The sequence below is a fragment of the Falco punctatus genome (assembly GCF_963210335.1).
Source record: "Falco punctatus genome assembly, chromosome: 13".
Classification (NCBI taxonomy): Eukaryota; Metazoa; Chordata; class Aves; order Falconiformes; family Falconidae; genus Falco; species Falco punctatus.
This window is the reverse complement of record NC_137593.1, coordinates 5,272,985-5,289,091: the sequence shown is the minus strand read 5'-3', so window position 1 is coordinate 5,289,091 and position 16,107 is coordinate 5,272,985. Positions and strand designations below refer to the sequence as shown.

The window sequence follows — 16,107 nt, the reverse complement described above, 5'->3', positions numbered from 1 at the left end:
AAAACTTAACGCAGCCATCTCGCAAACGTACACTTGCTGCAGCTCCATTTTCAGCGCAGCTGCCTATGAAAAATGGTAGTGATAAAACTCCTGTAAGTCTCCATTGCACTGGAGATTTGGATAGCTTTAACGGCTGGAAAACACACAGTACTGCTGCCCTGTTTTCTTCAGATATCACCCAAAAAATACAAAATGAGTTGAAGAAGTTGGATAGCCTCCTTGCACAGTTTTTGTGCCTGCCTTGCAGAGGCTCTCCTTCACTTGTATGAAGCTGTCAGAGCCTCTCATCCCTGCAGCGCTGCTGGCAAGCATCGGAGAGGCAAAAAAAGCCCTGATCCATGATCCAGAAGAATGTCACATTCAGCAAGTTCAGGACATCTTCCAGGATCAGACACAAACAATGATTTTTCACCAAAACCTCTAGGCCTTTGAGGGTGTCAGTGTGCAGAACAAGATGCAGCGCAGTGGGAGGAAACGTCCCTGGGGACCAAAAGGAGGCATGAAACCACCTTGACCTCAGGGGTGAACTTGGTTGACAGCATCTGACCCATTCTCAGCCCTTTTCTTCCCATCTGAGGACTTCCAGCTTCCCAAGGCAGTTCTCACAGACACCATTTCTCTCAGGACTGCTTTTCAACAGTGCTCATTTTTGTCATCGCTTGGACCCCATCCACACTGAAACCACAAGAAAGTGCAGGAGCTCAGTCCCATCACAGTTAAAGTTTGTTCTGCAAATGAGGCTTGGTTGCCAAGTTAAAAGTTCAGCCCATCCTACAGAGCTCTGGCTCAGTTTTGGGAGCAGAACTAAATATTTCCACAATACAGAACAGAACTGTATCGTAACCAAGCCAAAGGAAAAAGCAGCTCATAACCAGGTCCCCTGACTTGTTCCTAGTGGTTCGTGTGAGGTTCTTGGCGTGTGCGTGCAAAGCTCTTGTTATGCTTACCGAGAAGACAAAAGACTTTTCCAGTGAAAATTCTGGTAATAAAGCAGAAATTCCTGGAGAAGAAATTTTTATTCTACTGGGTGGATACAAACATTTTTAGCCTCTTGGTAGGGCAGTCCTGATTATCAAAGCACTTTCCTGAAGATTAAGATAACAAGCGATGTATTAAAGCTATTTTAGGAAGTTCCACAACTGAATGTACAAATATCCCCGGGCCTTTTCTCCTTTCTTCATGACAAGTGCAAAGGGAAGAAGCAATAGAAAGGTTTAAATTATTAGACTTCCTGCTTCAAAATTTTCCTCTCAGTGCCTTTCCTCTGTAAGAGGAGGATTTCTTTGTTCGCAGTCTTTAAAATCCTTTTTTGCATGTAAGTAAGGAACTTGTAAGGAGTAAGGAACACATGAAACTGGAGATTTTCTTCCAGACTGGAAGTCAACAGCCATCAAAAGCATCAGGGAGCACAGGGAAATGATGGACGCTAACACTCTATAGGGTGTCCAGAAGCTTTGATTTCATGCAGCTCCTGTGGATTATTTCCCCCAAAATTGAACTTTGGCTTTAAAAGAACAGGATATTTGCAAAATCAAGTGCTTACACCCTGTGAAATGTCAGACCCCTGGTTACCAGCACCCTGAGTGGAGACTCTGACAGACCCGATCTTTCTGTGCTCATTTATTTTGCAGACCAGCGTGGTCTCTTTCTTACCACAAGGAACTGCTTCTGCAAAGACCCTGCTGAGCCCCAACAGCTCCAAAAAGAGGCAGTTTTAGTATTAATACAATCAGTTTGGTGGCGGGTTTTTTTGGCAGGCTTTTTTTGGCAGGCTGGAGTGGCGTTTGGTTGGATTTGGCTCTTTTTTTTGTTTGTTTGTTGTTTTTTTTGGATTTTTTTTTTGAGATAGCAAAATTTGGGCAACTTTGATGGTTGTAGGAAGGTTACCCCTCTGGCACAAAGAGGTGCCACATGTTAAGTCCTGGCTTTGGTACCACTGAGGCATCACAGCACTCAATGAAACAGTTTATTAAAAAAAACCAAATCAAACAAGTAACACACTTTTCCTAAACCTCTTTCTCAGAAACCTAAGATATCTCAAGCGGACACTCAAAAAAACCAAACCCCAAACTAAAAAAAAAATAATAATCATCAAACACAAGCTTAAGCTGAGGCAGACCTTGCTTGGCAGATTTCATCCCAGATTAATACAATTAATTTACAAGCAATTGAAAAACATGGTCTTGTAATGGAAAGCATTAGACAGCTTCAACAAAAGGCATTACTGTTCGTATTGCCTGTAATTAGATAGCAGTGTATAAAATGCACTGCATGGCCAGCTTAAGATCAATTCAAATCCCATGATGTCAAAATTATTCCTCAATATCCTCCAGCACACTGCCTGCAATCTGATTACTTGAGCACGAGTGCTGTCCTTCCAGCTGCTAGAGCTGGCAAGTCCCAGGAACTGGCAAGGTGAATATTAAACACCCAACAAGGATGGGGAGTGGTGGGCTGGTATCTCCAACCCATGGCTGCCCTACTGCGAGCAGCTCTGGAGGGGCGTGCCCGAGCTCCAGTCTTAAAATCGAAATGAAGATTCATCGTTTAGCCAAGAGAAAAGGAGGCTACCCTTTGCACCATTTACTGACCTTGCTCTTACAGGCCAAGGAGACCTCGGAGGCTTTTGCATCTTCACCAGCACAAGGAATAAATCAACCCAGCATAAAGCTCTACCGGCTGCAGCACCAGAGAATAAATAGTTGGGTTTTTTTCTCATGTGAGTAGAGGGGGGCACAGAAGGCCATTGACAAAGAGATGCATTTCTTAATTGAATTTAATGAAATATGTAACAAAGCCTCCCATCCCTAATGCAGTCTAAGGAGCGGCAAAGGGCCAAGGTGACACATCGCTAATGCCGTGGCTCAGCAGTAAAAATGGGCTGCGGCCAAGAAGCAAACACTGTACCTGTTCAGCAGCACCTTTTCTGCTCTTCGGTATGGCTACACGGCTCCGGCTCTGCACTTATTTCACGGTCAGCTCATTAACCTACATCCAAAAGGGAGTATCACCACCACCATCTTCAGGTGGTGGGGGATGAAGAGCCAAGTGTTCCTATGGGTGGGGGGTACAAGGAGGCAAAAAGGACTGCAATAGTGGGATGTTTGCAGAAATATTGAAAAAATGAAAAGATTCACCAGCATTGATCCTCCTGTAAATCAAAAGAGCAGGGGATTTTGCAAAAGCCATTTCAGAAGACAGGTTGCGTTGCGTGGTGGGGGCAAATGAAAGAAAATATTTGAAGAGCAGCACAGCCCTCAAACAAAGCTGATTATAACATGGTGTGTGGCTGGAAAATAGAATTGTTTCAATACAAGTAATATTTCTCTCTGTTTTCTGAATTAAATCAATTTTCTATTGCAGAAATCTGCAACCTATGGATTAAAGAAGTCTTAGGAAAGTGTTCAATGATAACTCAGTAAGTGGGCTCCCTGTGGACATGCTTTGGACCCCAGCTCTACAACACAGTCCTGCAGATGGCAGTCATATTTTCAAAAGGAGGTATAGACCATGACATCATCCTAAAGCGAAACTAGGAAGCAGAGAGGCTAAAACCTGAAAATCTTAAACCCCCCCCAACGTATTTGTTAAATTTTGCAAATAAGCTCAGCGATCTCCATGCATACTGCCACATAGCTAAAGAAAAGTTTCATTTCCCATAAAATTTAGCAAACAGTTTCTCAGGAGAGTCAATTTTATATATGCATACACACCAACATACAGAAAAATCTTACTAGCTTGAAGACTGTTGGGCAATATATACTTGTGAAAATCTAGGAATTTCTAAGAATTAGTTAAAAAACTATTTTGTCATGCTGATATAACAAAATAGTCCCAGCTCTAAGTTTTCCACTTTGTGTATTTGTAATATGTCACTGTATGATTGATAATTAGGTGAGATATACCAGAAACAGGGATACTGCATTTCACATCTTAATGTCGCACAAAAATAAAAAGCAGAGATTCATCATATGCTAGGAGACAGCCCTGCTATTTAAAAAACCCTGATGCTTATAACATTTGACAAGTGCCAACAGCTGTTAAAAAAAAAAAAAAAAAAAAAAAAGTTGATCATTTACACAGCTACCAAAAAATGTTCCCTTTTTTGGCATCTTTGGAAAAGAGTGTGACCTATCTAAAATTATACCCTGGCAGGTCATCCTACATTCCCAGAAGAACCCCGTGTTAGGGCTGGAAGGATCTGGGCACAGGGATGTGAGGGTGGCTGTACGTACGCTGCTCGCAGGTCTCTCCCAGCCAGCCGGGGAGGCAGCGGCATGTTCCCAGGACGTGGTCACAGCCAGCAGCATTCTTGCACTTGCACACCTGGTGGCAGTCAAGCCCAAAGAATCCATCTGGACAAGCTGAAAATGTAAAACATTTGTTTTTAGCAGAGGTCCTGCTTTCTTTTTTTTGGTATAAACTCTAGCTCGCAGACCTAAAAACACGGGGCATTGCTCATCTTTTCACGGATGGTTTGTCACACGTCACTCTCTGACTATGCTTAAGAGCCAAAGTTGTTTCAAGGGTTAAGCCTGTACAATTCTGCTACGTGCATCTCAGAAAAATGTGACCCATTTTACACAAGCAACAGATGTCTGCATAGAAAAACACGGCTGAGAATACTGCAAAGCCAAAAAACAGGAGAGCGCATGGATCTGGATTCACACAAGCCAGTCCTTGCGCTTCCATAATTGACAGAGGAAAAAGGAAATAATCCAGTCTAACGCAAGACCACAGGACCATCCCTGATAATCTCGCTGCCTTTTGAAATGCAAAACTTACGCTCCCATTTACCGTTCTGACACTTCTCTAAAGATTTTTTAACAGTGAACATAAGCCACAGTGTTGTAGTTCAGTGCTGAAATGAAAACCTGGCAAAGAGAACGAATAGAGAAAACCAAGACATATTAAATGTAGCAAAACAACTCCAAGCACTCCGTACTTCCATCTAGGACACATAAGGAACAGCAGCCCCATGGACCCAATTTACATCTGCACAGTGTTGACAGCAGTGAAAATAAGGCATTGGTGTTTGTCAGTGGGCCACATCACACCCCAAATGCTGCATTACAAGAACATTGAAGCTGCCGTGCAGAGTTAAAAAACAAGAAATTGGGAATAATATTCTCTATGTAGCCCAACTTTAACCTTTCTGTCTGCATATATATGTGTGTGTTTTTAGATTATAGAAGTACATGTATAATTATGTTATACTAAATCATAATAAATCTGTAGATACACACTGGTATGTCATTCTTTCCACAGAATCCCAGAATCACTCAGTCTCAGGAGTGATGGTGCTCATTAAATAAGCAGTTATTCAATAAAATTTAGCTCTTTGTCCACCTTGTTCAATATATCCTCATACTTCTACCATGAAATTCGAATGACTGGCTTCCCAATAGAGTCTTATGATGATGACCATTGTATACACTACCCAGCAATCCTCCACACTAACTTCACAGCTCTCTACCATGTCAGAATAACACTGTTATCCATATGCATCTTCCACTGTTAGACTTTTCTGTCCCTTTTCTTGCCCTGTGTCTTCTTTACGCCAAGACTCTTGGTCCCAGTCTGCTCATACTGCCTCTTCCACAAATGTAAGTTCAGTCCTCTCGCAGAAAGCACTGCTGTCTTCTGTGCTCACAAGGCGGGGAAGTTCAGTATCCGTAGGTGCAGGGAAACCTGGGCCTCCTGACAGCAACGCGGCGGCGTAACACACCATGTCATCTGCTTTGGCTTTTCTACTCTCAGAGCTCTTCTCAGCTTGTAACTACATACGATTGTTTCACCTACTCCAAGTGAAAAGGCTGCTCTTCCCTTCGTGCTGTCCAGACTGCGGCGGCTTCTTTGGCATAAGAAAGATGTCAGACTTACACCGCTTTCCGTCTCAGAAAAACAGAAAAGTGCCTCATACTGATGTAAAACCATAATGCATCCATCAGCCTCTGCTCAGTTCACACTGGGGAGAGAGCTGTTATCAGGTTGTAAGGAGGAGACATCAGCATGTGGTTTCAATCTTTATGTCCTTATTTATTATGCTTCTGCAGCGTGTATGGCAGAGCATACAAGAAAGGACTTCTACTTAACCCTAGGTGACTTCAAAGGCTGACAAAGTTTTTCTTTGTTTAATGAAGGGACTACACAGTGCTGTCAGCTATTTCTAGAAATGCACCATATTTATTTTTCCCTTTTATCTTATTAAAACAGATATCTTGCTGGGCTATCATATGATAATGATTAACTGCTGAAGTCCCAAAGAGAAGCCCTGTCAGTCTGTCCTGCGGTAACACTGATTTAGACAGTGGTTCAAATTCCAGCTCTGAGCGCTGCATTTCACAAGGGCTCTGTGTTGCTGTTACTAATGCATCAATTAATAAACATACTGTAGGAAAAGTCAGAGACTCTGCTGCCTCCAGTTTGCGGGCTAATTGCGTGGCATTTTGGGATACTCAGCCAGATCAAGCAGCAAACTGGATAATTCATCTACTGGCCTGATCCCATAACTGGACATGTGCCCTGGGTCACACAACACATAGCAGAGAGCAGCAGGGAACAAAACTGAATCAAATTTCAGTGCACTGGAGACAGTCATAACCTTCAAAGGGGGAGCAGCAGATGCTCTTCACACTTCACAGAATTAAATCAATTATCAGAATTAAATCAATTATAACAATTGCCTTCCCAAACAGGAGTAGAGCAATCCCGGTGCAGGGCAGGGTGGCTTAGCTCACTCAGCATGGCATGGCGCACCTGTAACAGAGCTGTGGGCACAGACGGAGAACACAGGCACGTCTTGACCCCTTTTGGGTTTGCTGGGGGGTACCTGGCCTGCCTGACACTAGGAACCCATGGCTCAGGATTCCTGCGTGTCGGATGGTTATATTTATTTGGAGTAAACATTGATATATTTATTACAAGAAAGATTGGTTTTGGAGTTGGCATTGGGGTTTTTCTCATTGTGGTGTGCTTTTTTTGTTTGCTTGGTTTTGCTTTTTACTTGCCTGTTTAGCTGTAAGTGCATTAAAACCAAAGCCCTGCAGCAGCGGGTCAATACAGTAGGCAACTTTTCTGGGGATAATGCTACTTAGGTTATCAAGATTTAACAAGATAGAGAAAGTATTTCAGCCTTATTTGCAAATGTTAGCTATTTTGAAACTGAAACAGTCCTGTTCCTTTTGCAACTCTTTTGAAAGAGTTACAAGATTCACAAGGTTCATTTTTCCAAAGGACTGAGCAGGGCTGAAAGGTGGAGCAGGCATTTACCACCTTCAGAAATATCTAATTTTTTTTTTTTTTCCAGAAAATATCTCAATAGCTTTATTCTTACCCATTATTATTATACGTGATCACACCGCTACTGGAGAGGCAGCAGCAGGACTGAACGATACCAGACAAACCGACTCAGAGTAAAGCAGAATTGAGATGCTGATGAACAGACAAAAGTACTTTGAAGAGTGCGAGGTCTCTTGGCAGTACACGTGGCTGAGGGCACAGAAGTTCAGTCAGCTCAGTTCAGTGAGTAATTCGCAGCAAGGTCTCACAAAATGGCAATCTGGAGCAACAGCATCTCCTGCTACTGGTTAGCCTGGAAACTGTCCAGTGCTGGTGGATGATGTGGTTGTGGCTGTTTTCTGTGTTACTGGCAGGAGGTATATGCAGGTACACACCAATTTGCACTGATTATTGCAAATATGTTCTGAGCCACCACTCTTCATGTTCTTTTCAGAGAACACTGAATCACATACAAGGTCTTGGGTCATACCTCCAAAATACTCAAGTCCAGAGAATTAAAAGGTTTGCCTTGATTCAGTTAAATTGAAATATGACCGAGGCATTGCTCCTGCCTCAAACACCATGACACATTCAAGCACAATGGTGCTTTTCCTTTGGGTTGGCTGTCTTGCCAGGGGATGAACATCAGTTACCGGTCAAGATACTGTAGCACATCAGCTGGTAATATGACTGCTCAAAATAATAAATACAGGGTCGCGTGTCCAGAGTGCCATAAATCCCCCAAGAGCTTTCTAGAGTTGTGAGTGCACACCCACAGAGGCAGAGAAAGCTGGATAAGCCTGGTTAACTTCACCATAAAGACAGATAACACAAAAGCCCAATGTTGGGACTCATCAAGGGCTAAAATTACATTAAGAATGCTAATAAATAATAATAAGATAATATGGAAATTTGTGGGAAATACAGAACTTGAAAATGGCCACTGAAGTGGTGTTTTGCAACAGGGACTGGCATGTAAACCTATGAAGCCTTACTTCATAGCGAAGGCAGTAAATTAATGAAAAGGAATAGCAGTACTTTTTGCCACCTGAAGAAAGAAAACCAATTCCAAAAAAACCCAAAGGCAAATTTTGATACTTCTGCAATTTCAGCTAGAATCTGGACCTCATGCTGCCACAATGCAAAATACCAGAAGTGATGACTATGGGCTCAAACATACTCATTGTGCATGGGTGATATTAATATTAATTATTATTTAATGTTAGATTTTGTAAGGTTCTGTCTTCTCCTAGGACTTTGAACTCACAAGGCTGTAAAAGTTTCAGTTTCAACATTTCTGTGATGATGGAAAAGTCCTTCCCAGCCATGGGATGAAGCATCAGCCGTATGTGAGAAGTTCAAGGCAACTCCGCTGTGTTGGGTCTCAATCCCTACATTCTTGTCTGCAAGGCACAGAGCTTGGCCAACGTGGGTGGATTGCCAAGAGGACGGCAAAAAGCACATCCCTGCCAGAAGGAAACCCTGCCAGTCTCTGAGTCACTAAAAACAGAAGTGCTACAGCTCCTCAGAGAAAAGGTGCCAAGAAGGTTCTACCAAGGGCAAACCACCCACACGTTTCCTCCCTCTTCGTCTTTTGGCACAGCCAAACCATTCTGGCTGAAACTTTCTATGTGAGAAGGTAACACAAGTCAGCTCGGAGCAAACACCCTGCCTGCTTGAGAGAAAACATGTGGAAAATAGGGTCTCTTGAATGGTAAACGCTAAAATCTACTCTCCCCTCCACAGTCGTCTTTCAGGAATTTAAGAAGATAAAAACGTCCAATGTGACTGCTTTGGAAGCTGTGACTTGTATTTTTTTTCCCCAGTAGACATCACTCAGGCTTCTCCATATTCCTCACACCTACTTTGGCCAAGGACTTTTAGCCTCTTTGTCCCCATTTTGATTCCTGCTGGAATGAACCGACCTACACCACAACATGGATAACCGAGTTGCTTTTCCAATTAAAAAGAAAAATGATAAAAAGGATATACTTAAGGAAACAGAGTTCAACTAAATCATTTTAAAAAGGGACATAGTGGAGATACCATGAATTACAAGGCACACTTTGCAGCAGAACCTTGAAAAGAGTATTTATTTTGTATAATAATTCCTGATAAGAATGAGAGGGAGACAACAGGCAGCATCTGAGCTCCTCAGTGGGGCGCTTAGCTCCACCACTGGAGGGCTGTGGAGCAGCTCCCTTCCCATCAGAGGGCAGCAGCTGCCTGCCAGTGCCGCCGCTCCCCGCTGTCCTAGCTCGAACGCTGCCTTTGTAAACTGGCTGATAAAGCTGCTTTCTAAGCCAAATTATTGTGACTTTGGTTTAATGATCACCATTTGCAGACTCTTCAATCATTTACACTTACATAACTTTCACGATGTCTGACTGACTACGTGTTGTTTCTGTTGCATTCAGGATCGTATTTTTTATGACCCGCACAAATGTGCGGCACGACAGCAGCCGCCTTAGGCGATGCCACAGACTGACTCGCAGTAACGTATCTAAGGAATCCAGTCCAACTTTTCCAACACTTTATCAAATGATCAGGTAATAGAAAATTGATCTCTTGGATTTATTAAAGTTAAAAGTATGCCTGTTCTTACAGAGCTCCTTTGGGGCGATGCACAGATGCATGTTTTTCTCTGAAATATTTCAGAGAGGCACAAGGAACAAGCAAGTGTAAGGCAGGACAAGCATCTTTCTGCTCAGTGTTCAAATAGTAAGACTTTGCTTAAAAAGAGAGTCTTCATAAAAAACGTGATCTAGCAGGAATCTTAAGCATGTATCTAATTTTAATCAGGTTAGAACATGTGCCAAACGTTAGGCACCCAGCAAAACACTTTGCTGAGTTAGGATGGAAATGCACATTTCAGTATCATCTTCCAGTTAAGTTCAATGGTTTATTTAGATCTGGTGCTGTAACCTGCAAACCCAGCTCTCTGCATAACAACAGCCCGTCTGCATAAACCCGAAAGGGACCAGAGGGAGCAGCAGTACCTCTTCCACAGAAGGTTCCGGTCCAGCCCGCCGCGCAAGTACAGGCTCCGCTCACGTGGTCGCAGGCAGCTCCATTCTGGCACCGACAGCTGTACTCACAGCTCGGGCCAAAGCTTCCCGCGGGGCATCCTGCAGCAGAGGAATCAAAACCAGATGATGGGTTAATTCTGGAGCAGCTCGGGAATCAATGGGGAATTTTTAGATACATGGGAATTCTTACTATTTCCAAAAGAAGAATCGAGGCATAATGGTAATGCCTTAATATTGATATGATTAAGTGTTCTCCTTGGGGCCCAGGTAGGCTGGGCTGTTTATATTAAGGTCTATTTTAGAAAAACACCAGGTTGTTGAAAGACTAAATTCTGCACAGAAAACTAACATCATCTGATAGCTGCAAAGCCCGCGACTTCACAGGTTCTGCTTGATGACACTTTGCACGCTGGTCTGGAGTTGCTTACATGCACATCACTGGGACTTCATCAGGCAGGAGGGGGGAAGCTCCCGGCTTCTGTGCCTCCTTTCGAGACCCTATCCTCTGGTTTCCTGCAAATATTCTTTCCCCAGAAAGCTGGAGAAAATATGAAATGCGGTGGCTTCCTTCAGAAAGCTCCTAACTGATTGCTGTATACTCTACTTTCAAGCTCTGCTTTGAAGAATTCAAGCGAAAACATTGCATCTGGGGGACAGATTAACAAATGCATTTCCACAGCAGTTAATGTAAGGAGTTTTAGAAGATTTGCATGGTACTCACTATCAGAAGAAAGAAAACAACGCTTGAGAACGAAAGTCATTTCTTCCAGGATTATAAGAAAATCAATTAAGAATAGGGCCAGTTGCCTAATTCATATTTTGGACAGGCTGAAATACAAAGATATACTTGGCTAAACACAATATTGCAGGGCCTCTACTCATGTTGGAAGGTCTTGTGAACTCCCCTTTAAATAAGTTACATAGGTTATTGCCAGATTTCTTTTAAAAGTGTATGATTTGAACATTTACGTCAACATAAGTGATTTTCTGGCAATCTGAAAGAATCACAGAGAACAGAAAACAACAAGGATCCTCAAAGACAACTCTGTGTCTGGACTAAAGGGGTGGGTTCGGTGTTGCTGCCGTAGGTGGGCACTGATCAGAGCTGGTGTGAATTCCACTGCTCCTGCAGCTCAGTGACAGTTAGCTAGAGCCAACCCCTGCGTCTCCTACAGAGCCTGTAGGTCGGGATGGCAGACGGAAGGATAGCAAGGTGGCTTAAGTACTTCCTTGCTTTCAATCATCTGTGTTGGAAAATGGGCTGTTGTTTAAATGTGGAGGAGTTTGAATGCATTTTTTGCACTTAGAGGTGAAATTCACCCCAGGCTTGAACCGGTACAAAATCCCGTTTGTATCACCTCCTATTCCCAAAGCTGCAGCTCATTGTGCATCATGCCTCCTACACTACTTTAACGAGTAAATACACAGAAGTGCACTTGTGCCTTAAAAGCTTGATCCTGTTCAGCATTTACTTTTCACTTGAAATTTCAGTCAGTCTCCAGAGAATCTATGTGAGTAAAATAGCATTCCAGTGCAGCAATAGGTGTGGGACTCTCAGCTGAGCTTTCTTCAAACCTGCGGTGTTTAGCCTGGAGCTGACACTTTCAAGGTGACGGCAACAGGTCAGTGCACTTCACAAATGATTTTGCAGTCCACATCACAGAGAATCTTCCCCCTGCTCGAGCCGGCACAGGCTGCTGCAATGCATGCCGAGATACATCCATCCCGCCGGAGAACCTGAGCTGCCTGCAAAGCCGCAAAGGGAAAGAGCCTGACCTGCAGCAAGAGGCTAGAGATGCCTCAAGAGCAGAGGAGCTCCCCAGGGACAGTAAAGATCTCACCTCCAAGGCAGCATAAAATGTTTAGGAAAGTATTATGGCTTTCATAATCTTGTACACATGCACACACACACACATATTTATGTGCGTTTTTTATACATACATATATGCATTTTTTTTATACACACACAGTTGAAGTGGGGTACAAAGCAGACTCAATAAACCAGAAAACCCATAGACAGAACATTAGGGGTTGCAAGATGTTTTGTCAGCCACAGTGGCTTCACTGATTACCTTGCCAGAAGAGATTACAACCAGCTATTTGGCTACTTTCTCTCTGCAGAGATGCTGTTTTGAGAGAGGTCAAGAGCGAAAGAGAAGTGGAGTTGGCAGCTCTTTCTCTGGGAGCTGGTCTTCCCAACTAACTGTCCTTCCATTCCCTCTAAGCCAACAGCAACAAGAGCTGTAAGATCAACTTTCCAGGGTTTTTGTCTTAGGTCACTGTTTCAGATTAATTGCTTTGACATTTCTGTGTGACACCAGCAGTTAATTCTGCCTACACTACTGAGACTCTGATAGCTACATCTGTGCCACTGTAAGGTTGTTAAACTAATAGATAAAATATTTATTTTATTTAACAACATCAATATAATCAATAATAATAATAGCAACTTAACTATGCAACTTACTGCCAGAAGATGAAGTGGATACCAAATGTTCGCATGGAATCAAAAAGGAAATGGGCACATTAATTGGAAAAAAAAATCAAGTTGTATTAAATATAGAGATATTGCTTCTGTCTCAAGAAGCTCCTGAGTGACAAATTGATCAGACCTGGGGAAACATATCAGGAATTATCTATATGCCTGTTTTTATCCTCTTAAGGCATCTGCTATTGACCTCTGTTAAGAGACAGATTAGTGGAGAATATGGGCCTCTGGTAAGACCGTTGCGTATTTTTGATGTTAATAGAGAACCCTAAATCTTCCTGATATTTCTTCTGTTATGTACATGTGAAGCACTTCTATATGCCTGGCCTTAAAAAAAAGATTTATGAAGAAGTAGTGCAGACATAAAACTGAATAAATAAAACCGATATGGAAACTTTTATGCCACAAGCCAAACACACATCAATCCTATCACTCACACGAAGTCTTAACATTAAAAATAGCTGCTGAGTCCAAAACAAGTCTGAAAATAACTTTTCTGGAATCCAGATTAGGGAAACCATCTAACCCCGATGAAACCCGAGAGCCCTGTGACGCGCTGGGCAGACCGGAGGCAATACAGCCTGGAGGTCTTCCTGCAGGGAATTAGCAGAAAAATCACAATTTCCGCTGCTCGGTTTTTGCAAATTCTCTGTTTTGACAAAGTGGCAACTTACTCCGTTCACAGTGTCTCCCAGTGAATCCCGGCTCACAGAAGCAGGAGCCAGTGATTGGATCACAGCTACCGTCGCTGTTATTGCAGACACACGTGTTTTCACAGCTCTGTCCCCAATGGCCACTATTGCAGGCTGCAATGTAAAATGGTATTTACATTGAGAATCAACTTGGAGCTCACCCGAAGGATTCTTTTACATCTAAATGAGAGAACAGAAAAGATGCAAAATGGCCCCTTAAGATACAGGAGCACTGGACGGGACTCTCAGCTGCAGCGTGGGGCACAAACCAATGGAAAGAAATACAATTTTTGCTGATTTATTTCAGCTGAAAGTAGGCAGATATTATGTCATCCACCTAAAACTAATCATTCGTAGTGAATCCATACCAATCAATCCACAGTCACAAACAAGTAATTTCATGAAAATAAAATACCAGCTATTGACTCATTAGCAAAACTCTGCATAACCAGAATAGCTAATGGGTAAAACAAGACAGGTTTGTGAGCAGCCTTCACATTTTCCTCAAAATACTGGGAAATGCAACATGGACACAGACAGAGAAACCTCACTACCTTTGTTAAAGCAACTTCCTGCTTTCATTCTAAATATCACGTAACACTGACGTGATTACAACGTACCACAACATCTCCTTCCTTTCTTGTTAGGATAAAGATGAAAGTGCCAATTAGGGCAACAGAAACCTGGTTCTGGAGTTGGGCATCTGATTCATGCCTGGGCTGCAACAGTTGGAAGAGCTGCCTGCCTGAGACATCTCTACAGGACAACTTTTCCCATATCTTATCCTGAAGAGAAACAAAAGCTTTTTTGGCCATGGTCTCTTAATTCTTTAGACAGCTAAGAGAGTTGTGGAAAGCTATCTAAATTGCTCTATATGTTACCAACTGATTTGATTTTTAAAATACCCATATTGGTGGAAACTTCAGATTTTCCCAGAGTTTTCTTCAGTACCAAGCCTGAGAAGCCAGGTCCAAAACTCATTGCTGCCAACACTGGCAATTAATTTATATGATTTTATGTGTTTCAGACCAAGCTTAGAAACAGGTTTGTGTTCTGTTGGCTTTTTGCAAGAAGGATCATAATGAATCAAGCAGAAAACACACAAAACAGGAAAAAGACAGAATGAAGCAGGATGGCTTAACATTTATATGGTGCTATCCAAAAAGGGCAAATCTGCACTCTTACACTGCCATCAGTATGGAGAACAATGCTCAAGTCAACAGAAGGATGCTCTGCTATTCCAGAGAACAGAATTTCTCCTAACATTTATATTCACAAGTTAAGAAGTGACCTTAAGACACACAACTGTACATGCCACTCACTTGTTGAATAAATCTCCCCTAAACAAAATGAAAAATTGAGAATTAATCTTGAAACTAATCTGCGCTGAAAATGAAAAACAAAACTGTCAGTCAAAATGCTGACAGGACAGATGGTATTGGGCAAAGGGATCCATAGTGTTGAAATAAGAGCTTATATCAATACTTTGCGCTTCATCAGCCATCTATTTCAATACTTTGAACCTAGATAATTAAGGATTATAACCACCCAGGCTGTGCAAACCCGTAAACACACAATTTCAGAAGCAATAAGATTAGCAAAAGTATTTTAAAAAAACTGTAATAGACTAAGAACAAACAGAGCTGGTTCTTACATTTGCCCAAGTCCCTGGGAGATACAGTGTGCCCTGTGGAGCAAATATGCATTTGACTTACGGTGTTTGCAGTCGTGGCCGGTCCAGCCGGGGGGACACGTACACTCTCCAGTGACATGGTGACACTGAGCACTGCTGCTACAGCTGCATAACAGCAGGCAATTTTGTCCATAGTAACCATCAGGGCAGGCTGGAAACAGATGAACAGACTGCAATTTCACCTAGGTAATAACTCAGGCATAGTCTGATCTTTTCAAACAAGACAGCAACAGCTTGCCCCCTAAAACATGCATTAGCGGAATCCAGAAATCAAAATTGCAAAATGAAAGAAACATCTGTAATTTGTATATGAGGTGTCTGGCGCTGAGTCCTGGAAAGCAGGAATAGCTCGAGTGACTTTTGGGTACTTCTGCACATCAGAATCAGTCAGAGAAGGAAAATGATGGCTGAGCAAACATTTGTCAAAACAAGGAGAAAAAATGTGCCACTGCTGAGGTCTTGCAGGAAGCAGCGCTCGGAGCCTCTCTATGCCAGCACGACAGCCCTACTCAAGCAGCTTTCAGCACACAGAGGCTGGATAACAAGCCGTGCCACAGTAGCGCAGAGCAGTTGCTTGAGCATATTCCCATGGTCTCAGGGGATCTGCAGAGATAGCACCGATACTACTCCTTCGTCCTCACTGTTATTTAATCTTAAATTATATACATCAAGGAGCGTTGCTGCAACCATAACCCGAGTGATGCCATATGGGCCAACGGGTCAGCACCTCTTTGCAGACCAGGATTATATTGCAACCAGGATTATAATGCAAGTATTGTGGCTATTAAACATTTTATTTCTAAGTACATATTGCCAGGAATTAGGTCTAATGATAACATTTGGGATGCAGTGTATTTCTAAGTACATATTGCCAGGAATTGGGTCTAATGATAACATTTGGGATGCACTTTAGCTGGTCATCTG

General features: G+C 42.6%; 1 protein-coding gene across 2 annotated transcripts in view; it reads right to left on the bottom strand.

Annotated features, from left to right (window-relative positions):
* Nucleotides 1-16,107, bottom strand: part of LOC308072425 (uncharacterized protein) — a 222,514-nt gene that overhangs the window by 41,278 nt on the left and 165,129 nt on the right. For both annotated transcript variants that reach the window (XM_080409251.1, XM_080409250.1), the window contains 4 exons: nt 15,206-15,334; nt 13,473-13,604; nt 10,281-10,409; nt 4,236-4,364 (listed from right to left, as the gene is read on the bottom strand). In XM_080409251.1, coding sequence (XP_080265377.1) covers nt 4,236-4,364; nt 10,281-10,409; nt 13,473-13,604; nt 15,206-15,334 — 519 coding nt within the window. The remainder of the gene's footprint in view (nt 1-4,235; nt 4,365-10,280; nt 10,410-13,472; nt 13,605-15,205; nt 15,335-16,107) is intronic.